Source organism: Ananas comosus, linkage group 6, assembly GCF_001540865.1.
Source record: "Ananas comosus cultivar F153 linkage group 6, ASM154086v1, whole genome shotgun sequence".
NCBI lineage: Eukaryota > Viridiplantae > Streptophyta > Magnoliopsida > Poales > Bromeliaceae > Ananas > Ananas comosus.
The window spans coordinates 11,618,609-11,644,966 of record NC_033626.1 but is presented as its reverse complement, the minus strand read 5'-3'; the positions used below and the strand labels follow the sequence as shown (position 1 = coordinate 11,644,966).

At 37.1% G+C, this 26,358-nt stretch overlaps 1 protein-coding gene across 1 annotated transcript; it reads right to left on the bottom strand.

Annotated features, from left to right (window-relative positions):
* On the bottom strand, nt 20,199-24,696 carry LOC109712134 (lysine-specific histone demethylase 1 homolog 1-like). Its single transcript, XM_020235559.1, has 2 exons — nt 24,077-24,696; nt 20,199-22,861 (listed from the first exon to the last, which is right to left on the bottom strand). The coding sequence occupies exons 1-2, from the start codon at nt 24,694-24,696 to the stop codon at nt 20,677-20,679; spliced, it is 2,805 nt and encodes a 934-aa protein (XP_020091148.1). The 3' UTR covers nt 20,199-20,676.

Here is a 26,358-nt window from a genome sequence, read left to right as displayed (position 1 = left end):
TATATATATACTTTGTTATTATTTTTTTTTTTTTTGATTTCTTTATCTTGACCAAATATATCGATGCTGTGTAATCACCGAGCTTTAATTGACACTGTGGAGGCCCAACCCGCTTCGTCATGCGAAGATATTAGTAATCTTTTTTTAATATTTGTCAAACTAATATATTTTATTACTTACGTGCTTTAACCTTTATTTTTATAACTTTGAGCTTTTTTTTTTAAATAATCTTAATTTTTACCCGATGTTGTTAAAAATTAAGAGAGGAAAAAGAACAAAAAAGTTTAATTTAATAGTGACGAAAAAAATATGTGAAAGTTGAAGAGAGGCCATTAGAAAGTGTAAAAAAAACAAGGAGCGGGTGTCGCCACGCGCACGCTGCGCCACCGCACTCAGCGTGTCCACGCCACACCGCGAGCCGCGCCCACGCTCCTAGTAATTTTTTATTCCATAAATTAAGAAAATAATTAAAGAAAGACAAGAAAAATAAAAAGATTTAATTTTACATTAAAAAATTGAGATTATTGTGCTCAAACTTGGGTTTGCGACGAGACAAGGAGGATATAGAGATTGAGGTTAGAGAGAGAAAGAGAAGGTATATTTTAAATGTATGTTTAGTAGAGAGATAGTTTGTGGGGAGGTATTGGGAGAGAGAATCTATTTTAAGAGAGAGATAGTATTCGCGATGAGATATTGAGGGAGAGGGATTTATTTTACGGGAGAGTAGAGAGTTGGGGAGATAGAGAGAGGAGGAATTCTGTTTTAGAAGAGAGGATTGGAGAATTAATGAGAGAAGATTAGGGGCCAGAGGAGATGCCAGAAATGAGAGAGAGAGAGAGAGGGAGAGGGCATTAACAGGTGAGGGGGGGACTCGGTACCCCATTTTAGGAGAGAGACGCTGGCGAGATGAGAGAGAGCTTAATAGTGTAAAGATGAATATAAAAATAATTTAATAAAAATTTGTGTAAATATATTGTTACTCTGAACTTTTGGCGAGTTCACTTAACCCCAGACTCTAAAATCGACATTTAATATGCTTACTCATATATTTCATTTTGTTTTACCTCTATTGTAAGTTCTCCGGTTAACGGAGCTTGACGGGGGAAAACGACGGGAAGAGGTAACGATGATCGAAAATAGAGCCTATAGTTCCGGAGGTTAACGAGTCCATTTTACAAAATTTCAACGCAGCAACGTCTGAATTCGCCAAAATTCAAAGACGAGACCGAGGTAAACAATTGCAATTTAACACTCTACTTTTTTATTATTATAATATATTATATATTATATAATATAAATATATATATATACTCTATATAACAAAAGAAAAAAAACGCAGCCGGCGCAGCAGCGGCGGCAGGTCGCAAGGCACGGCACGCGATGCAGCGAATCACGCATGTGGCGAGGGAGTGGCCGTTTTTTTTTTTTTTTCCTCATCTCTTTTATATACTACTTTATTATATATAAAATAAATAAAAATAATTAAAATAAATATATTATCTTAATATATAATTTATAATATTATATATATAACTATACAAAAAAAAGACTAGAGACGATGCGAGAAAAAAGCCCAACTGTCCTTTATAGTATATATAATAAAAGAATACAAATATTATACATCAAACTATAAATATACAAATACATCATAAAAAATTACATAAATAAATAATAATATATAAAACAAAGGAAAAAAAACAGCTGGGAAGCGGCGCGATAAGAGCAGGCGGAGAATGCGCGCGCGCAGTCACAGACGAGCAAAAAAATAAAAAGCACACAGAGCAGCGATTCGGATGGTAAAAAAGGAGGAGTGCGTCTATATAATACTAATAATAACACTATTATAATATAAAAAAAAAAGAGAGGAAAGAAAGAAACCGCCTGCTCACCTTATCATTATATATAGTATTTATACTATATATTATAATATATATAATATATATATACTGTTACTATAGTATATTTATAATATATTATATATATATTTATATATATATATATTAGAGTATGGGCTGCTGTGCTGCTACGGAGCACGGACCGGATCTCCGTGCTCCTGAGTACATTTTCGATGAAATGGGTTTGATCGACGATGGCTCCGTTTAAAACTTGATCTAGCGTGTTTTAACGTTTTAGAAAATACTTTTTGCGGATTTTTCGTATTCATTTAGACCTAGCAATCGAAGGTATTCAAATCAATAATTATATATACGCCGGAAACCTGAAAATAAAATTCTATAAAAGTGAAAAAACCTGACTATAGCCACTGAAAATTTTCGTATCGAATAATAGATCTTATTAGTAGAATAGTATAAGAATTTGTCTATCAAATTTCATTGATTTGGAATACTATAAATAAACTACCAGTTACTTGAACGGCAGAATAATACCATTAAAATTAATGAAGATTTTGATTCCTTTCGATCACTTAAGGTAAATGATATCGAAATCCGCAAAATATTATTTTCTAGAAACAATTGTATACGCAAATAGACTACAAGTTTAACGGTTAGCCGATCGTCGATTCGAAAAAACATTCACAAAATCATCAGAAACAATTGGCCTCAAGAGAAGCGAAGAGCGGCTCGTGCTCCTGAAGAGACTGCAAGCCACTGCTAATATATATGATTATATATATAAAAAAAAAAAAGAATGAGAAGAGGGGAAAGAACAAAAAAACGTTGCTCGCCTCCCACATCGGATCAGCCGCTCGCGCCGCTCGGACTCGCGTACTCGCGCGGCGTCCTGCTAGGCCATGCGTAACGCACCTGCGCGAGCCGGCGAACGCGTCGACTGTGCTGCGCAGGCGCGCCCGCAGCGTGCCCCGCTCCAGCCGTCGGCGCGGCCGAGCAGAGAAGTGCATCGCGAAAGAGGGAGAGAGATGGAGGGAAGGTAGAGAGTGGAGAGGCTGTTAACGGGAGGGCGAGAGAGAGCGGGGGCGCGGGTCGCGGTGATGGGCGGGGGCTGCTTGGGTACGGCTCGTGCGGGGTGAGAGAGAGGAGTGGCGCGTTGGCTGAGGGGCTGGACTGCGGGAGGTCGAGAGACCGAGAGAGAGCCGGGGGGGGCGGGGGGGGGGGGTTAGGGGTGCCCAGGGCGGTGGGGGGTGTTGGGGGGGGGTGGGGGGAGGCTGGGCGTGGGGAGAGGGCAGAGGGGCGACGAGAGAAAGCAGACGAGTTGCTGAGAGAAGAGGTCTCTCCTCTAGTCTCTCTTACTCTCCCGCGCAGTAGGCCCCATGCGCTCTTTCTCTCTTTCTTTCTTCCTCTCTTCTCTCGAGCACGAGCGGGCCACAGCCTCGCAACGCAGTGGAAATAAGACCTATCAAACGCGACTGTACTGACGTGTACTTGTCAATTAGATATTGTTAAGATGTTTATGCTTTTCTAAGGAAGAAAGGGCTATATTGAAATCACATTACTGTAACCAGAGACATGTCGGTAACTGGTAGAAGATGCTGAAAAATTTTTGCTGGCAGCTGCTATGAAACAACCGTTTGTTCTCTAAAAGTTTTAAGTTTATTATGAGGACGCTATTTAAACATTTATTATATTTAAACACTCCCTCTCACTGTCTGGTTAGCTTTTTATCGTGCCAATGAGATGTTGAGCTTGAATTAATGAAGAGGAAACTTATATGTTAGGTCTGGCATGACTCTTACTCAGGACCTCCTGCTCTGACTTACTGCTGTTGAACAAGCCGTTGTACTCTAAACCTTAGAAGCTATTGAAAATAGTGATTTATGGAGTAACGTGTTCTAAATATTATTTTATATTTAATCAGGAGGTCACTCAACGACGTTTCTTATTATGTCACGTGTGCGTACACCAGAAGTGGATGGTGAATGAGAAGGTTGGCTCACATTTTGTCACCAAGTCTCTCCTCTATTTATTTTTCGGACTATTATAATAAGCTCTTGTAATTTAGCCCATATCTTAACTATTTTCTGTATTAAAATTACGATCAAATAGCGCAGAGTCATTCTCAACTTGTGTCATTATCTCAAATTAGATGTAATAGTGGTCGAGATGATTATTTTTTGTAAAATATAAAATATAGTAAAATCATATAATTAAATAAATTTTCATCAATTAATATCGGTTTTGCTAGTTAATTAACAAAATAAGAGATTCTTTTATCTGATTTTATCTATTTTTTCTGCGATTGCAATTAATATATGCTAAATATGTATCGAACATGCGTGCACGCTTATTTTAGTGAAGTTTTAGAATCTAATTCGTATTTTTCACTTTATAGCATCTTATTATGGAAATGATGGCCAAAGTGTAAACGATAATTAATGCAATTTTCTATGCGGAGCTAATTAAGGAGAGGCCGACTAATGTCGCGAGGGCTTTTTCATCATAATTTTAGCCTAAGTTTTAATAATCAATACTTTAATTGGGTGTGCAAATTTATCTAAAATTATGGGCCTACAGACCATTTTAAAAGGTCTTTACCGTAAAAAATATATTATATAGATTGAAATCCATTACTAGGCAGTAAACAATTTCATAGTTCCTCATTTTGCTTATGGAATACATTTTCAGAGTGTATATTTAATAAGATTTTTTATTTATTAGATCTCTTATATACTTTGTTAAGAAAGTGGGTTGAGATGGGGTGAATTGTATTGTACAACTGGCTCAGACAAAATTCTTGCTTTGAAAATGACGTATGGCTTAGTTTGTCTGAGATTCTATCAACGCGGCATATTAGATAAATGGAGTTTGAGGAAAAAAACTTACAGGATAGTTTTTCTCCACGGTGGAGCCGCAGCAAAGTATTTATTCAGTACGATCCATCTGCGATATGCGAAACGCAATCTATATATACGGAAAATACGAATATTTCTTCATTAATACTTTCTCACCTACACGAGTTAACGCAATCTTCGCAATTTCGGCAATTTCAAGCTAAGTTGTATGGTCGAGTAGTCATCGAGCTTAAAGAATTTTTTTTTAAAAAAAGCAAATATAAAAACTCCATTTGGGTCAAAAGTAAACGTTGTGAATAGTTTTTATCGAATTTTTTTTCAATTTTTTTATCGATATATTTGTATTTGATAAAACAAATAAACGAAAAAATTCTAGAGAGTTTGATGGGTTTAGTTTTTTCGCTAAAAATAGTAAAGTGAAATTTTAACTTTTTTTACAAATGCTGCAGGTCGAACTTAAAGAGATGAAAATTTTTATACTGACTATTTATACTTCGTTTTATCGCAAGCCCAAAGCCAAACTTGCGCGTGGACTAGATCAAAACCATGTCGACATAACTACATAATTGTAGCGCTACCTACATACAAGACGCAAGCGCGCCCGAAACTTTCACTCCCATTCTTGGCTCATAACACTCTACTTTAATTTGTATGTGTTTGAGTAACGATATGAGCATCGTGAATCTCTCATCTCTCTTTTCCCGCATCTCTCCTTTCTATGTTTATTTTATTTTATTTTATTTTATTTTTAACTCAATTACTAATTAATGCACACCCGCGGGCACATGGATAAGACATTAGGGATAAAGCGCAAATATCCAAAAAAGACAAAAAAAAACAAGTATCTTGTACCGAAATTCTTCAGGATGCGCTTAATTAAATAACTAGTAAATACGCCCCGATCACGGATACTTTTAAAAATTTATTGTTATAATAACTTTTATTCTTTTACTTCATCTATATCTATATAGCTTACTCTTTATTAGTTAGAATTAAATAAAAGATATATGAAAAATATTTAATAGTTGTTACATCTTATTTAAATTAACAGTCATTTCAAATTGTGTAATATGTACGCAAAATATTATACATCATTTACTTTTATAAAGATATGTTATGAAAAAGGATTTGAATAAATCTCGCATCAAAATGAAATTTTTATAAAAATCAACTAAATAGTAAGACAATTAAGTGTATAAAAAATTGTTAATAAAATTAATATTTTATATATATATATATATAATATACGTATCTTCTATATATATATAAATATAATATTATAGCACAGCCACACATCCAATCCGTATTATTTCTAAATACTCCTAAATTAATGCGTTCTTTTATTTATACAGTAGATATTTTAACGTGATATTAATTGCATTTCATGTTAGATTTTATTACGTCGACTCCCTTCAGCTCTACCTGTAATACTCTACTACACCACCGTTTTATATTATATTATAATTACTTAACTTATTACATAAATTTGATTAGTGTCAATTAATTCGCTTGTTAGATGTTTGATAGATTGAAACAGTTCTATAAATTTCGGACGATTAATAATGGAAATCAATGTGACTACCGGACGGTTAAATAATTAAATTTTATAATTTAACTTGATTTAACATTTTAAATAGATCAAGGCATTTAAATGTAATAAGTATATATATATATGAGAGAGAGAAGATGAGGAGAGGAGAGATTAGAGAGGAGTAAGGATGGTCATTGGGGCTGGACAACGTGTCACCCTATTGGTCCCCTACCTCCTTAATGGTAGTTAAAACAAAAATAAATTTTCAACTGAAGAAATATCTGAAGGATACGGCCGACTATTCTTAAGCAAAGTGGGCAAAAGATTTCGGTGAAGTTAGTACGAGACCGAGTTCGAATTCTAGTTGATTCCATTTCATTAACAAAATTATCTTTTAATGGAAATAACGAAGCGGTGCGTTGTCGCTGATCTTCAAAGAAGAAAAAAAAAATCTGAAGTGCTAAAGACATGGATATTACTAGGATGATGTGATCATCATTCTTTCCCAAATTATTGCGCGAGAACGAGTTGATTATGAATAGAGTATTAGACGTGATTATTAAAGCAGCCGTCATATACTCTAAGGTTTGAAGTGGGTTTCTCTCTTCTCTTTTATTTTTCTGTTAACGGTGTTATATGCTGCATCCCACTTCATCCCACTTAATCCCCAAACCTGTGCACAGATCTCAAAGAGCATCCAACGGTTTAAAACACTATAGTATAGGAGCTTCTATACTATTGATAGTATAGAAGCACAACTCTCTCTCTCTCTCTCTCTCTCTCTCTCTCTCTCTCTCTCTCTCTCTCTCTATATATATATATATATATATATATACATAAAATGAGAGGGAGGTCCATTGAGGTCCATCGTGGACCTTCCTCTCATGCGGTCCACGAGGCCGAAGTGGCCTCGTGGACCGAGTATGATTGTTGCTGTGAGCCGCGATTGCCTTCCTCTTCCTTTTCGTTTTCCGCAGCTTTCATGCGGAAACGAAAGGTGAGGCTTTTTCCAAAATATGTAAAACTATTTTTCCTTGAAAATTTTTTTACGACCAAACAAACGATGGACAAATAACTTTTCGACAGAAAAAATATTTTCAAACCTATTTTACATCAAACCAAACACCCCCTTGCCCAAAAAACAAAAAAAATACAACAACAAAGTGGGGATGAAAAGCTGGGTTCCATCATGCCAAGAATGGGAGTGATTTAAGAAGGTACGGATGAGAAATAAGTCATGAAGAATGATTGAGATTGGACAAGTTCCAAACTGTTTCCTTTGGTACACAATAATGCATGGATTGGTGTCAATTTTTTTTTTTTTATTGAAATGCTACGTGTATAAATCACCAATAATAAATCTTCTACCTTGATCTTAAAATTTATAAAACTCTTTAAATTTATAGTATTAAAAAACTTATTATATTAAATAAAAAATAAGAGTCAATTGGAAAAGCAGAGAGTTCATCTTGTATATAGGAAAAAAGAATGTAAATCTAGTGGTATTTTAATTTAGGATTAATTTTATAGAGTTTCCTACAAATATAATAAATTATAAATATATTACTTTAAAATTTAATTTTCATATATTGTTTCTACAAAAGTCCTGATATTTTCAAATATGTTCCTGCCATTATAATTCGTTAAAAAAAAATTAGTTAATTATAGATAAAATATTTAATTCTAGTTAGTTAATAAGGTGAATTAATTTTTCTACCTCTTTTCAATTAACAGTTAGGATTTTTGGATGGACATATTTATGATGGTAAAAAAGATGATTTTACTTATAAAATAAACAGTGCTTTAACGGTAACAATTCGGAAAAGATATATTTGAAAGCATTAGATTTTTTATAGGGACAATACATGAGAGTTGAACTTTATTAAGATATATTTATAATTTACTATATTTATAGAGATCTATATAAAATTAATTCTTTAATTTAGAAAAAACTTCAAATATCACTCCTATGGTTTCACACTTTCTCACTTTAGTACCTTGTGGTTTAAACTGTATCAATTTAGTGTCATGTGCCTTTTGTTTTATCTTTTTATTATTGATTCCACTAATTTTTTTCGTTAAATCAATGACAAAGTTAAAACTAAAGAGTGCTTATTTAAAATTTAATTATTTAATATTTATCGTTAAGTTATTTTTTTGAAAAAAAAAAATCTTAAATACCATTTCTTGGTTTCACGCTTTCTCACTTTACTATTTTATAATTTAAAGTGTGTCACTTTATTATCATGTGGTTTCGTTTTTTTCTTTCCGTCAGCACCTCCGTTAACTCTTCGTTAAATCAAATAGAAAAAAACTTCAGATACCCCACCTACAGTCTATCAAATATTCACTTGTAATACTTTGTGATTTACCGAATTTTTATTTTAGTACTATGTACTTTTAATTTTTTCACTGATTTAAGAAAAAAATAAATGAATGGAATAACGAAAAGAAAAAATGAATAAAACTATAGAATACTAAAATAATATATTTTAAATTACAGAATACTAAAATAAGAAAATATGAAAGCACAAGAATAACATTTGAAAATTTTTTTAAAAAAAATTGAATGAAATGTATAACATGCCACGCTTCCCTAAAATGATACTGTTTTTTTCTAAAATATATGAAAATCTGTCTACTGTACACGTGTGGGCCCTATTTCGAATAAACGGTCAGATTGGCTCCCAGAAACCACCAAATAAAACGTGGAAACCGCGTTTTCCCCACTTCCCAGTTTCTGTCTTTCGCTACTTCCCTATGTATGTTCCTACGATCGCCAAATACAAAAACTCGTTTGGGACTTCTTTTTTCTCTTATTTTTTTTTCATTATGTTTGAAATAAATAACTCAAATTTAATTTAAAAATTAGTTAGAGATAGAGTTTATTTAAATTTTTACATTATATAATTGGTATTAGTACAAATACTAATTCCAACATATTAAAATTCTATTCCACATTCTTTTGGCATCTATTTGAATTTTTTGACTAGCTTAATTATTTTGTTATTTAAGTTGTGCAAGTTAGGGATCATTTTTTCTATCTTCCTCTGTTATGTGGTAATGTGCAGGTTTGGAAGACCCATTTTTTATATTTTTCTTTTATTATTAAGTTTGGAGTCTTATTCAGTTCTTTATAATTGTTAAAAAAAAATAAAATACCATATATATATATATATATATATATATAGCAGGGCTGCTGTGCTCTCAGGAGTACGGAGGCCTCCGTGCTCCTGAGCAGTTTTCATTGATGGAATTTTCGAATCGACGATCGGCTCCGTTAGACTTGATCTAGCACATTTGAAATTTATAGAAAATAATTTTTGTAATTTTTGATATCATTTATCTAGTGATCGAAAGGATACAAAATCCATAATTTTTAACGGCTGATATCTGCCGTTTTCAAGTTTAACGGTGTAGAAGTATTCAAATCAGATGAAATTTTGATACAAAATTCTTTATACTATCTACAACAAGATCAATATTTCTGATCAAAANCCCGCGCTTCGCTGCGGAAGATTTACGTATTTTTTAAAATATTTTGATCAAACTAATATATTTTTATACTTACGTTGTTAACATTTATTTTTAAAAATTTGAGCTTATTTTTTTTAAATTTAATCTTAATTTTTTAAGTTTAAAAAATTAAAGAGAGAAAAAGAACAAAAAAAATTTATTTAAATAGAGAAAAAAAAATAATTTGAAAAGTGAAGAGAGCATTAAAAGGGAAAAAAAACAAAGAGAGCGGTGTCCCCCACGCCGCGCTGCGCCCCGCACTCCAGCGTGTCCACGCCACACCGCGGGCCGCCCCACGCTCCTGTAATTTTTTTATTCCATAAATTAAGAAAAAATAATTAAAGAAAAAGAAAAAAAATAAAAAAAGATTAATTTTACATTAAAAAAATGAATTATTGGCTAAAACTTGGGGAGAGACAGAGGAGAGATATAGAGATGGGTTGAGAGAGAGAAAGAGAGGTATTTTAAAGTTGTTTTAGAGAGAGATTGGGGGAGATATTGAGAGAGAGAGAATCTATTTTAGAGAGAGAGATTCGGAGAGATATTGAGAGAGAGAGGGGATTTATTTTAGAGAGAGATTGGGGAGATAGAGAGAGAGAGGATCTGTTTTAGAGAGAGATTGGGAGAGATATTGAGAGAGAGAGAGGAGCAGAGATAGCAGAAAGAGAGAGAGAGAGAGGGAGAGAGGCAGAAACAGGGAGAGAGGGGGGTCGGTCAATTTAGGAGAGAGAAACGCTGCGCGAGAGAGAGAGGGTTAAATAGTGTAAGATAATATAAAAATAATTTATAATAAAAATTTGGGTAAATTATATTGTTACTCCTGAACTTTTGGCGAGTTTCACTTAACCCCCAGACTCCTAAAATAGACATTTAATATGCTTAACTCTAATATTTCATTTGTTTTACCTCTTCTGTCAGTTTCCGGTTAACGGAGCTTGACGGAAAACTGACGGAAGAGGTAACGATGATCGAAAATAGAGCCTATAGTTCCGGAGGTTAACGAGTCCATTTTACAAAATTTCAACGCAGCAACGTCTGAATTCGCCAAAATTCAAAGACGAGACCGAGGTAAACAATTGCAATTTAACACTCTACTTTTTTATTATTATAATATATTATATATTATATAATATAAATATATATATATACTCTATATAACAAAAGAAAAAAAACGCAGCCGGCGCAGCAGCGGCGGCAGGTCGCAAGGCACGGCACGCGATGCAGCGAATCACGCATGTGGCGAGGGAGTGGCCGTTTTTTTTTTTTTTTCCTCATCTCTTTTATATACTACTTTATTATATATAAAATAAATAAAAATAATTAAAATAAATATATTATCTTAATATATAATTTATAATATTATATATATAACTATACAAAAAAAAGACTAGAGACGATGCGAGAAAAAAGCCCAACTGTCCTTTATAGTATATATAATAAAAGAATACAAATATTATACATCAAACTATAAATATACAAATACATCATAAAAAATTACATAAATAAATAATAATATATAAAACAAAGGAAAAAAAACAGCTGGGAAGCGGCGCGATAAGAGCAGGCGGAGAATGCGCGCGCGCAGTCACAGACGAGCAAAAAAATAAAAAGCACACAGAGCAGCGATTCGGATGGTAAAAAAGGAGGAGTGCGTCTATATAATACTAATAATAACACTATTATAATATAAAAAAAAAAGAGAGGAAAGAAAGAAACCGCCTGCTCACCTTATCATTATATATAGTATTTATACTATATATTATAATATATATAATATATATATACTGTTACTATAGTATATTTATAATATATTATATATATATTTATATATATATATATTAGAGTATGGGCTGCTGTGCTGCTACGGAGCACGGACCGGATCTCCGTGCTCCTGAGTACATTTTCGATGAAATGGGTTTGATCGACGATGGCTCCGTTTAAAACTTGATCTAGCGTGTTTTAACGTTTTAGAAAATACTTTTTGCGGATTTTTCGTATTCATTTAGACCTAGCAATCGAAGGTATTCAAATCAATAATTATATATACGCCGGAAACCTGAAAATAAAATTCTATAAAAGTGAAAAAACCTGACTATAGCCACTGAAAATTTTCGTATCGAATAATAGATCTTATTAGTAGAATAGTATAAGAATTTGTCTATCAAATTTCATTGATTTGGAATACTATAAATAAACTACCAGTTACTTGAACGGCAGAATAATACCATTAAAATTAATGAAGATTTTGATTCCTTTCGATCACTTAAGGTAAATGATATCGAAATCCGCAAAATATTATTTTCTAGAAACAATTGTATACGCAAATAGACTACAAGTTTAACGGTTAGCCGATCGTCGATTCGAAAAAACATTCACAAAATCATCAGAAACAATTGGCCTCAAGAGAAGCGAAGAGCGGCTCGTGCTCCTGAAGAGACTGCAAGCCACTGCTAATATATATGATTATATATATAAAAAAAAAAAAGAATGAGAAGAGGGGAAAGAACAAAAAAACGTTGCTCGCCTCCCACATCGGATCAGCCGCTCGCGCCGCTCGGACTCGCGTACTCGCGCGGCGTCCTGCTAGGCCATGCGTAACGCACCTGCGCGAGCCGGCGAACGCGTCGACTGTGCTGCGCAGGCGCGCCCGCAGCGTGCCCCGCTCCAGCCGTCGGCGCGGCCGAGCAGAGAAGTGCATCGCGAAAGAGGGAGAGAGATGGAGGGAAGGTAGAGAGTGGAGAGGCTGTTAACGGGAGGGCGAGAGAGAGCGGGGGCGCGGGTCGCGGTGATGGGCGGGGGCTGCTTGGGTACGGCTCGTGCGGGGTGAGAGAGAGGAGTGGCGCGTTGGCTGAGGGGCTGGACTGCGGGAGGTCGAGAGACCGAGAGAGAGCCGGGGGGGGCGGGGGGGGGGGGTTAGGGGTGCCCAGGGCGGTGGGGGGTGTTGGGGGGGGGTGGGGGGAGGCTGGGCGTGGGGAGAGGGCAGAGGGGCGACGAGAGAAAGCAGACGAGTTGCTGAGAGAAGAGGTCTCTCCTCTAGTCTCTCTCCCACGCGTAGGCCCCATGCCTCTTTCTCTCTTTCTTTCTTCCTCTCCTTCTCTCGAGCACTGAGCGGGCACACCTCGCAACGCCACGTGGAATAAGGCACCCTCCAAACGCCACCTGTACTGACTGTTCTGTCAATTAGATATTGTTAAGATGTTTATGACTTTCTCCTAAAAAGGAAAAGAAAAAGGGCAATGAAATCACATTCCTGTAAACAAGAGACATGGTAACTGTAGAATGTGAAAAAAATTTTTGTAGGCAGCTGTGAAACAACCGTTGTTCTCTAAAAGTTTAAGTTATTAGAGAACGGTATTTAAACATTTTTATATTTAACACTCCCTCTCACGTCTGAGCTTAAGACTTTTTAATCGGCCCATGACGTGAGCTTGAATTAAATGAGAGGAAATTAATATGTTAGGAGTCTGGCATGACTCGAACTCAGGACCTCCTGCTCTGATACCATGTGAAACAACCGTTGTACTCTAAAACCTTAAGCTATTAGAAAATAGTGATTAGAGAACGGTGTTTAAATATTTTTATATTTAACAGAAGCTCCTCAACGACGTTTCTAATTCATCGTCACGTGTCGCGTCACACACGAAGTGGATGGTGATGAGCAAGTTGGCTCACAATTTTGTCACCCAAGTCCCTACCTCTACTTATTTTTCGGCTAAATTATAATAAGCATCTTGTAATTTAGCCCATATCTTAACTTATTTTTCTGTATTAAAAATTACGTCAAATAGGCAGAGTCATTCTGCACTTTGTCATTATCTCAAATAGATATAATAGATTGGAATGATTATTTTTTTGTAAAAATAATAAAAAAATATAGTAAAATCATATAAATTAAATAAAATTTCTCAATCAATTAACTATCGGTTTTGATAGTATTAACAAAAATAAGGAATCTCTTTTATCTGAATTTTTTATCTATTTTCTGAATTGCAAATTAAATATATGCTAATATGTCGAACAATGCGTGCACGCTTATTTTAGTGAAGTTTTAGAATCTAATTCGTTAATTTTTAAATTTATAGATCTATTATGAAATGATGGCAAAGTGTAAACGATAATTAATGCAATTTTCCTTGCAGGAGCTAATTAGGAGAGGGACTAATGTGCGAAGAGGCTTTTCATATCATAATTTAGCCTAAGTTTTAATAATCAATATTTTTGGGTGCAAATTTAATCTAAAACATATGGCCTACACACCATTTAAAAAGGTCTTTACGTAAAAAAATATATATATAAGATTTGAAAAATCCATTACTAGGACAGTAAACAATTTCAATAGTTCCTTCATTTGACTTATGAGAAATAATTTTCAGAGTTATATTTAATAAGATTTTTTATTTAAGATCTCTATCATACTTTGTTAGAGGTGGTGGTGTGTGAATTGTACTTGTACAACTGGCTCAGACAACAATTTCTCTGCTTCTGAAAATGACTAAGGCTTAGTTTGGTACTGAGATCTATCAAACGCTATTAGATAAAATGGAGTTGAGAAAAAAACATACAGGGATATGCTTCTGCGTTCTCCGGTGGGACCGCAGAAAATATATCGTAACCGACTCATCGCGATATGCGAAACGCAATATTATATACGGAAATAAACAGAATATTTTTCCAATATACTTTCTCACCACACGTAACGCAATCTCTCCGCAATCTCTCGGCAATTTCAAAGCCTAAGTTATGGTCGTCAATCGACTTAAAAGAATTTTTTTTAAAAAAAGCAAATATAAAAAACTCTCCATTTGGTTCAAAGTAAAACGGTGAAAAATAGTTTTTCATCGAAATTTTTTTTTCAATTTTTTATCAATATTATTTTATTTGATAAACAAAATAAACGAAAAAAACTTTAGAGAGTTTGATTTTTAGTTTTTCGCTAAAAAATAGTGAAAAGTGAAAATTTTAACTTTTTTTACAAATCTGCAGGTCGAACTAAAGAGATGAAAAATATTTTTTATACTGAAAATAATTTTTTAATTCGTTTTATGCCAAACCAAACGCGCGTGAGACTAGATAAAAACCATGTCGACATAATTAATAATGTAGGCTACCTACATAACAAAGAGACAAAGGCGCACGCAAAAATTTCTCCATTCCTATGGCTACATAACACTCTATTTAATTTGTAGTGTTGGATAACGATATGCAGCATGTGAATCTCTCACTCTCTCTTCTCCCCATCTCTCCTTTTATTTTATTTTATTTTATTTTATTTTATTTTTAACTCATCTACTAATTAATGCACACCGACAGGGAATGGCATAAGAATTAGGGATAAGAGCAATATCAAAAAAGAAAAAAAAAAAGTTTTGTACGAAAATTCTATCAGATGCGCCTTATTAAGACATACTAGTGAAATACCCGCACGATACCACGGATATAAAAATATTTTTATAATAAATTTTATTTTTTTAATATTTTTATATAGCTTTATAAGTTTAATTATTAATTAAATAAAAGATATATGAAAATAATTTAATAGTTAAATCTATTTAAATAAAAGTCATTAAAATTGGTATATGCGCAAAGTAAATTTATACAATAAATTATTTTATAAAGATTTATATTTGAAGGATTTGAGATAAATCTATCAAAATAAATTTTTAAAAATCAATAAATAGAAGAAAAATATAATTGTATAAGAAATTGTTTAATAAAATTAATTAATTAATTCCTTAGAGTTTAGAGATTTAAAATTTTAAATTTCGGAGTTTAAAATTTGGAAATCAATATGATAAGTTAAAATTAAATTTTATAATTTAAAATATTTAAAATTTTAAAGTATCAAAATTTAAAATTATATATATATATATATAGAGAGAGAGAGAGAGAGAGGGAGAGATAGAGAGAGAGTAAAGGATGGTTTGGGGGGGACACGTGTCACCCTATGGTCCCCCTAACCCTCCTTAAATGTAGTTAAAACAAAAATAAAATTTTCAAACTGAATAATATCTGAAGATACCGACTATTCCTAAAGCAAGTGGCAAAAGATTTGGTGGTTAGTACCCGAGACCCAAGTTCGAATTCTAGTTGATTCACATTTCTAACAAAATTTATTTCTAAATGAAATAAACGAAGCGGGTAGCGTGCTACCTATCCCTTCAAAAAAAAAAAAAATCTGAAGATGCTAAAGAATGAATATTACTGAGATGCATGTGATAATATTCTTTCCACAAATCTACTTGCGGAGAACGATTGATTATGAATAAGTATAGAACGTATTAGTAAGCATATATTAATCTGTTGTATACTTACTGAAACAGTAAACATATTTTACAGTGGGATAGTTGGATATAAACTTAAACATGCATCAACCAAAGCAATTTTACATTCCATTGTGCCGCATGAGGAATCATGCAAACAGAAGAGAGGGATTAGAACAGAAGACTAATTATTTTTCTTTAAGAGATAGGTAGCACGCTACCCGCTTCGTTTATTTCATTTAGAAATAAACTTAGCTGGAAATGTGAATCAACTAGGATTCGAACTTGGGTCTCAGATATCAACCACCAAACCCTTTGCCATTTGCTCTAGGGACGGTCGATAACAGAAGACTAATTATTAAAGAGGAGATGGGGCTAGGGTGGCAATCCAGCTCGCTATTAGCGAGCCAGCTCGTGTTCGGCTCGAAATGAGCTCAAGATCCAATCGCTCGTTTAATAAACGAGTCGAATACGAACTGAATTTTTCAATTTGTTTTATAAACGAGTCGAACACAAGTTGGACTTAGCTCGTTCGTATTCGACTCAATAACAGCTTGAATACATATATTTTATATTTATATATTATATATATATATATATATATATATATATATATATATATAATTTGGTTTTTAGCTTAACCTAAATATAAAGCCCAACTCAATTATAAAAAAAATTTATTTATATATAAAGTTTCAACTATTAGATTAAAGCCAAATAAATAAAATCTCATGAATTTATTTTCTATACGTATTCTTTATAATTCTTTTAACTTGTTATTCATGAGGTAGCTCGTGTTCGACTCATTAATAAGTGAGCCAAACACGAGCTGAATTTTTTATCTCGATATTCTAATGAGTTAACTCGTATTCGGCTCTTGTATGAGCTTATTTTAGCTCACTTATGTTCAGCTCATAGACACCCCTAGGTGGGGCCTCATTTGACATTAATTAGTTGCTTAAATAAGTTTGTAGTAGTGGATAATTAAAGTACGCAAAAAGATGCTTAAGAGGAGCCCATGCAATGAGATTAATGATGGGGACAAATCATTACAGCTGGTCTTTGACATTGGGATCTTCGTCAACTTCAAAACAGTGAACTAGATTTTCACTTTTGTCGAACGCCAAGTGGGCATGGACATTTTTTTGACCCATGTGGCCATGTTTACAAGATAGTTTTTTTTTTCATTTTAAGAAAAAGATGAGTTTAAAAATAAATTTGATTGAAGATATAAAATAATTAAATTCTGAATTTGAAATATATTGTATGAACCATCAAATTCTTTACTCTCTGTTTTAAGGACGATCCATATGTTTACCAGATTGTTGGTTCACCATCCTTGTTAATTAGACAAAAAATGTACAACTACATATTCTCATCTCCTTCCCCAAGAATGATAGTGTTAAGATAATTAGGGAATCGTTTTCTATTGTATAACAAATAATTCTCTTACAAACTATTTTTTTTTTTTATATATATATATAGAGTATTGCAAGGATCTTCACCTTAATGTAGAGAAGAGCATTTGCAGAATAATTCCTTGACATAAACAAGGTAAAGCTGTTTGTAGTCACCAGAAGAGACAGGACTCCTGATTTTACAGGAAAATGCTTTAGATCCCCAAGAAAAAAATTAGATATGTCAACAAATTCATGTAGCACTTTAAGATGTGCATATAAACCAATCAGATCTCTTTATATTACAGTCGCTGAAGCATCAACAAGCTCTAAGGGCAACATTCTTGGGAACTGATAACAGTAACATTTGTGTTATCTTCCCAAACTTCATCAATCTTACTAAAATGACGAAAAAAATTTCACCAAATTGGAGACCAGTAGAACATCTACATGCATTAGATTCCATTCAAGCAGAGTTCATTGCCTACGAATTATAGAAAGGAAAGGTCTTCTTTTCCTGAGCCTTGCTGAATTGGCAGGGGCACTTGGATTGAGGCACCCCACACTGATTCACTGAGCTCGTGACATGAACAATTGTAGCACTTTGCATTAGAAAAAACATAAACAAAGAGTTGGGCCACAGTGAAAAGCTCACAGAACATTGAGAGCAGTGGAATACCTGGGAAAGCGATACTAACAAAGTAGATATTATTATCAATAGATTGTGTACCTTTAGTCTAATCAAATCTAGTCGAAGAATGCTTACTATGATGCATAGATACTTTACCTGCCATATCCATTTCAGATATGTGTCAGATACCAATACTTGCACTATACACATCCGATATGTGTCAGATACTCCATATGACATTTTTTGACAGATACGTGAAAGATATCTGTGAGATAGGGGGTAGAGTTATATCAACACTAATTGAGGACGAAATCATTCTCAAGTAGCTTAGATCCGAAGGATGATGAACTAAAGTTACCTTTACATTAACTAATCACCCAAATATTCTTTTTTTTTAATGTATACTATCGTATATAATAATCATATATAGGACAAATAAATTTTTTATTAATGTATCCTGTATGTATTAATAAAATTTTCAAAATTTGTTACATCACCGTATCCGTATCATATTGTATTTGTATCCTGTATTTGTACCTATGCAACATAGATACCGACTAGGTTGAATACACTTACTCTGCCAATAAAATTTCCAGTTATGTTAATTTACTAGCATTTATGTATAGCCACTAAGTGCTTGTTTGGTTCAAGGATAGAATTGGAATAGATAATAGAATGGAAATGAATTGAAATGGTAATTAGAATGGTCCACTCCCCCAAGACGGTTGGTTTATTTGTGGATTGAGAATTTGAATGAGTTATTCACATTTCATTATTTGGTTCGTATAAACTAAAAAAATTATAGGATACTATAATACTAATTTTAGTCTCAAATATAAATTTATATTATTTAAAATTTATGAAATATATAATACTATTCTCTAATAAGTTTTTCAAAAAAAAAATCAAATTTATTTTTAAAAATTTTTATTGATGTGGGTTAGGGATAGGGTTTTGAGAGAGGATAGATTTTTTTTTTTTTTTTTTTGATGAGATAGGGGTGAAGAGAAGGAGGGTGAGATGGTCACATGGACTTCGAGAACTTAGTGGGCTTCCGAAATGAAATCTCAATCCGGGCTAGAATACCGGAATCAAGTTGAAGGCTAATGGGTCATTCCCATTCCAGTCCGGAATAGGAATTCCAAACCGATTCATGCGAACCAAACAAAATTAACTGGATTTGATCAAACAGAATTCCATTCCATACCCAAAATGGATGAACCAAACAAGCCCTAAAAGTTCTACGATAAAGAGAGCACTTACATCTGTAAACAGAAGAGAAGGGCACCTGCTCTGCTAGCGAGTGCTATCAATAACTATTCACTGCGATGAATAATGCTATAAAAAGGTTCATCATAAATACCTGGTGTAGCCAGAGGAAGTTTTTCTGTGAAAATTGAACCTGCTACAGCATAAGCATCTCCTGTTAGTACTATAGTATACTACACAGCAAGGATACTGGATGAACTTGGAAAATCTGAGTCTCAGCTGTGCGATGATGATCATAAATGCAATTTGTGCAACATTTATGGGTGCCAAGTGATGTAACTGTCTTACCTTATATAATTTAACACTAATTTTATGCAAAATTTTATGTGTAAGAAACGTAAAACTAGGCATCTAAAAAATAACCTCAGTAGGTCAAATATTGGTTGGAACTGCCACAATTCTATAAGCAGCAGCGCAATATACAACACTACAATTCTAATGCTAGATGCTAGGAATTGTGGAAATAAGCTCATTTGAACAAGAATACTAAAGCAAGTTACTACATTTTGTGATATCTTGTTCTGTGGATGAAGGAATAGTATATAGGATCACTATAAACTGGCCTTCTTTACAGTAAGGAAATTTCAACACAATATTCAAGTTTAGCTGCTAATAACATTCACCCACAATTGTCATCATCAGTACAGAGACCTTCCCACTGCACGGGTTTAGCAACTTAAAAGCAGGATAATAGTGGCTATGCAGTTTATCTACTTTGCTACTGCAGTAGATCCATACAAGGTGCCGACAACCCATATAATAAATTATTTTTTTAAGAAATAACCATAGAAAACTCATGTAGTACATTAATTTCTTTTGTAAATTTTAAGTTGCATTTCACTAGGTCGATAAAACCACAGAGCAGCAGTAACACAGTTGGTAGTTGTACATGCATGGCACACTACGCAATTACTGAATTCCAGAATATCACACAAAATATCTGCTAAAGAATGACTAACATTTTGCTCGAAATTTCTTGCATCAGAACTCAAGTTCCTAAAGTCAAATCAGCTTAATTAGCTAATTTAGCCTACTTAAATATCTAGACCGATGAATCTCAGGTTTATAAATTATTTTCACAGAGATGTCTTGTAAGATGTCAAACCTCCTTAGGAGATTACCTATACTCTACAGAATCAGAAAACTGTTATAAAGAAAGACAATTGCACCAGGGTTAGACGAATACCCAACTAAAAAAGGCAGCAAAGAATGGATGGCAGATATGCCGTGAACGAGCGCATCTTCAGTCACTTCCCCTACTTCATCAAGCAGAACTTACGAAACTATCCCCTGCCTACACGAGCAATAACATTAAACCAAGTCAAATGAATCAATAAATCTGATTGAGAATTGGACTGAATCTCCTATGAATTATGAGTTCCATTCGCAGTTCTCGACTTGCTGCTATCGCTCCTAGTGGCTTTTATACGTGCTATAAGACTCTCTCCTGGACTACCCAAACCGTTCCTCCCGGCTAATTTCGTCCCGTAGTTGCGGTACAACATGCTCAGCCGCCGATCATCTCCGTCGGCGCCCGCCAACTCCTCCGCATGCTTCCTCGAAATCAACCCATAAAGGAAAAGAGAACCCGACCCCAACTTCCTCTCCCCTATCCCCACCCTCAATAAGGAAGTCGAATCCGGGCCGGGAGAGGAAGGATCGTGGAGAACCGTGAAGGCGCCGAAAGAGAGATCGGGAGTTCGAAAGAGGTCATCCAAATCCATAACGTCGTCCTTAACACACGTTCCCTCAGCTACCGACGACCCCGTGGCCCGCCTCCTCGCGGCCCTTGCGATATTAGCTGCCTCTCTAAACCCGCTGAGTAGGGCTCCGTGCATGGTCGCAGGGTACCGCCTGTTGGTCGCCTCCCCTGCGAAGAAGAGCCGTCCGTCGCCCGCGCTCTCGGCCAAGATGTCATAGTCGTCGCCCGAGGACCCGACGGCCACGTACGAATACGATCCGTAGGCAAATCTGTCGGTTCCCCATCTAGTGCATATAGCTTGGAGTGGCTTGGGGATTTCAATTCCCTTGGGGGAGAAAATTCTCCTGAGAACTCGGAGCACTTTGTCGACGTTGTCCATGGGCGGAGTGGTCTCGAAGCGGATGGCGGACTCCCCGGCGACCAGCGCGACGAGGAGCGGGCCGCCGGAGACGGAGGCGTAGCTGTAGAAGAGGAAGAATTCGCCGCGTTGGCTAGGGTCGTCCGTGAGGTGGCCGAAGGTGTCGACGCTCCCGTCCCAGAAATCGTAAGGGAAGAGTATGGCGACCTTGTTGAGGAGGCCGAAGCCGAGCCTCTGGATGGCGGCCTGCTTTCGGGGAGGGAGCGGCGGGGAGAAGTGGATGCGGCCCTTCTTGAGGACGCCGAGGGGGACGGTGCAGAGGGCCATGTCGGCGCGGAAGAGCTGGCGGCCGGCCTGCAGCAGGACGCCGTCGCCGGCGTAGCGGACTCTGGTGACGGTGCGGCCGTAGAAGACGGGCACGTCCTGGGCGAGGGCGCGGACGAAGCGGGCGTTGCCGCCGGGGATGAAGCAGTGGTCGCCGCCCATCTCGTAGGGGTCGTCCTGGTCCCAGAAGGCCATGGAGAGGTCGGAGAGGAGGGCGGCGTTGGCGTACTCCAGGTTCGCGAGGTGCCAGTCCAGGAGCATCCGCTCCTCGCGGGAGGCGGCGACGCCGTAGGCGGCGCGGAAGGCCTCGAGGGCGTCGCCGAGGGAGGCGTCGACGGACCGGAGCTCGTCGGCGACGGCTTGGCGGAGGCGGCACACCTTGTCGAGGAGCTCGTTGAACGCGGCCTCGATGCGGGAGTCCACGACGGGGTCGACGGGGCGCCCGTCGGGGAGGTAGAGGGGGCACTTGTCGCGCACCTTGTGGAGGGGGAACCCGAGCTGCCGCGCGAGCACGCCCAAGGGGTTGCCGTTGATCCCGGTGAGCACGCTGCCCCCGAGGTCGGCGGCGGCGGCGACGTCGGGGTACTCGGCGGCGGACGAGGCCATCCGCTTGGTGAATACGCGGCCCCCGGGGCGGCGGCGGCCCTCCAGGACGGCGACCTTGAAGCCGAGCGAGAGGAGGTGGCGCGCCGCGGCCAGGCCGGCGAGGCCGGCGCCGACGACGAGGACGGAGGGGGGCGGGAGCGAGGGGGCGCGGCGGGGCGGGGCGGAGAGGACGGCGGGGGCGAGGCCGAAGTTGATGTAGGCGTGGTCGAGGAGGAAGGCGTAGGCGGCGGCGACGAGGGCGCGGTGCTCGGCGCGGATGGACTCGAGCGCCTGCGACTCGGTGACCCACGCGGAGGGGTTGGACCGCCACCGCGCGACGATGTGGTTGCGGACCACGATGTAGTTCGACTGGGCGGCGCCGCCCAGGGCGGGGACGACGGACGCCTCGATCTCCTCCTCCGCGAGGGAGTCCACGGGGAAGCCCACGGCCGCGGCGATGAGGGCCTCCACGTCCAGCTCGCGGGCGAGGCGGAGGGACGACGACGAGGGGGGGCGGCCGGGTAGTTTGGGAAGAAGAAGGGATAGGGGCGGGAGGAGGGGTAGATTCGGAATCGGGGTCCTCCATGGTTAATTATTATCGACGAGTTTTTTATTCGCTGATCCGGGAAATAAGAACGAGGGGAACAAGTGGGGATTATTAGGAAACATGATAAGCGCGTACTGGTGTCTGTGGTTAACTGTTTGGACGAAATTAGACATGGTAACTGGCATTGTTAAGGCGAGTTTGAGATGGTAATGTGAGGGTTAATTTTGACATTTCGAGCTGTTACTAACTTTTTGGATGCGCTTTTGGTTTCGCCCCGGGCCCGGGTACGAGACGTTGACAAGCATATAAATGGGCCGAATCCTTTGGAGGCCCATTATATGGGTACTCCACTTTTAAAGGCCCAAGAACATTCGCCTTGACCCAAATTGGGAACCATACAATTAATTTTAGAAAGAATTGAGCCCAGAAACCTTTTTCTTCTTTTCTTTTCTTTTTTTAAAAAAAAAAAAAATTGAACCAATGACCCATTTTTGGATATTCTGAGTTACCAATCAACAATTCTCGTACTTAAATAGACTAATAGGGACATTAAAATTCAAAATATACATATAAATATAATAGTAAATTAATAAGAAAAAAAATATTAATTAAGAATACAAGAAATACTCTAATATCCAAGATGAATATGACCTAAAGAAAAGGCTAATCCCAAAAATCCCATCAAATTTACTGAGCCCGTTGTCACGGGCTTAGCGATTCTGTTCGCAAAGTCCGTGCGGCGCCCGCCTTCCTGCTCGAAGATGGGCAAGCCTTCGTCCTTATTGCTAGTCCGGGCCTTCGCGTCCTACGACTAAGTATGCAAAGGGAATGACAAAGAGAGAGAGAGGCAGAAGTTCACTCAAAAACTAAGTACTACACTACTTAGAAAAGAGATTACAACCCACACATACACACACTCTCTCTTGTGTGTTTTGACTTTAACCAAACCCCACTACTTATAAGCTTCTAGATACAATGAACCTAGAGACACACTAACTCTCTTATTAGGACACATATTAATTCACCCACTATTTCATAATAATAAGCCCTCATAATGACCAAAAGCTCAAGAGTCACCTATAACTCCCGTGAGTTTCATAACTCTTGAGTTTCCCACAGCAGGTTGGGTTTGGGTATTGACAACCTGATTCGACCCGTTACCAACCCGAACTCGCTAGCAGATTTGGGCCACTGTTAAGGAGAAATCAACGGAAAATATTTTGTCTGTGACATTCTCCCCCACCTAACGCGTAGACGCCCTCGTCGCGCGCCGAGTCGCTCCTAGTCCGCATAGCCTTTCGCGTGGTCCGTCGTGCCTTCGCGCTCGATCGTCCCTGTGCCTTGCTCCCAATGTCCGCATTTTTCCCCGCACCAGCACTTAGTGTCTTGCCCCTCTGAGCAAGTACACCAGCGAGCCTGCTGTGCGAAGTGTTTGCCGGATGTGCATGTCCTCCGCGACACGCACGCGCACTCTGCCAAGCTGCAGAATGCCCCGAGTGTGCATGTCCTCCGCGACACGCACGCGTACTCCGCCAAGCTGCAGAACGCCTTTTGGTCCTCGCAGGCTCCTTAGCAGAATGACTTGCACTTTGCTTAGACGCTGGCCACTCCAGCGCCGTATGAGACTCGATAGTCTCGCCGCCGCTCAGGCCCTCCTCCTCGAGGTCCCCAGCCTTCCCGCGCTTCACCTCCTCGTAAAGCTGCAGGGCTGTCAGAGTTGAACTCTCGTTGCGCTCTTTTGCGTCCCCTGGATCGCGGTGCTCTCCCCCACCTTTGGCCTTACTCGTCTTTGATGGTTCACCTCGATCGCCCTCGGTTCGCTCCCGCTCGGGCACAATGTCAACAACGACAGCTTCCGACAAAGACATGGTTCCTTCTCGAACCGGCTTTGATACCAACTGTCACTGGCTTAGCGGTTCTGTTCGCAAAGTCCGTGCGGCGCCCGCCTTCCTGCTCGAAGATGGGCAAGCCTTCGTCCTTGTTGCTAGTTCGGACATCCGCGTCCTACGACTAAGTATGCAAAGGGAATGACAAAGAGAGAGAGGCAGAAGTTCACTCAATAACTAAGTACTACACTACTTAGAAAAGAGATTACAACCCACACATACACACACTCTCTCTTGTGTGTTTTGACCTTAACCAAACCCCACTACTTATAAACTCCTAGATACAATGAACCTAGAGACACACTAACTCTCTCATTAGGACATATATTAACTCACCCACTATTTCATAGTAATGAGCCCTCATAATGACAAAAAGCTCAAGAGTCACCCATAACTCCCGTGAGTTTCATAATCCTTGAGTTTCCCACAGCAGGTTGGGTTTGGGTATTGACAACCTGATTCGACCCGTTACCAACCCGAACTCGCTAGCAGATTTGGGCCACTGTCAAGGAGAAATCAACGGAAAATATTTTGTCCGTGACACCATGGTCTACAAATTCCCCCAATAAATAACCTTGGATTTAACGAGTAACATTCAAACGCATATTGTTGCACACACTAAAAGTTATTTCATGCGCAGCATTATGGGGCGTTTGGTTTTGCATAAACGAATCAAACAGTTATTTTCAGTATGAACAATATTTTTTTTGTTTGTTTGATTCGATGTAAAAAATATTTTAAGTATTTTTACAGATTTGAAAATAAAATTATAGTTTTTGTTTTCCGCCATTTTTTCGTGAAAAATGAAAATTTAAACAATGTAAAATTTTTTTCATTTATTTTTGTCCACCGAACTAAATAAATATAGTTTTTTTTTTCAACCAAATAAATATTGATATAAATTTTTTTTTTGTATTAAACTGAACACTATAGAACATAAAAAAAAATTGTCAAAAATGTTTTCTCATCAAAAGTTAATTTCCATGATTTTATGTTGAATCAAGTGGTCCTTTAACTATTCTTAGGAGTTCCTTGTGGGAAAAGAAATATGGTACCATTACAGTGGAATTTATAAGGAAGAGGTGCGGAAAAGACCATTTAGTAGTACAGCTCACACTCGTGATCCAAGAATTAATACAACCTTTTTGAAATGTAGTGAAAAAAAATAAAAATTAATTTCACACAGAAATATATTAAATAACAAATATAATATACAAAGTTTAATTTTTTATATTTATTTCTACAAAAGTCAAATAATATTTATATTTGCATTTTTGATTTGTTACTATTAGAGTTTCGTTTTTTTTTTAACAGAAAATTAATAAGTAAAATAATAGTTTTTCCGTCACAAATATGTTCTTAAAAAAATTTCAACTGTTAAAATTATGCAGAAATATTCTTTCAAAAAATTTTAACAGTTATTTTCTTCATTTCTACCATCTCAAATAATATAAGAGGGATAAAAATATCAATTTATCTCATTTATTAATCAGAGTTAATAATTTTATCTATTGATTAACTATATTTTTTTAACGGATTCTAATAGTTAGAATATATTTAAAAATATTAAGAGTTTTGTAGAAATAAATATGAAAAATTAAAGTTTGTGGGAATATATTTGCTATTCGATATGGTTATAAAGAA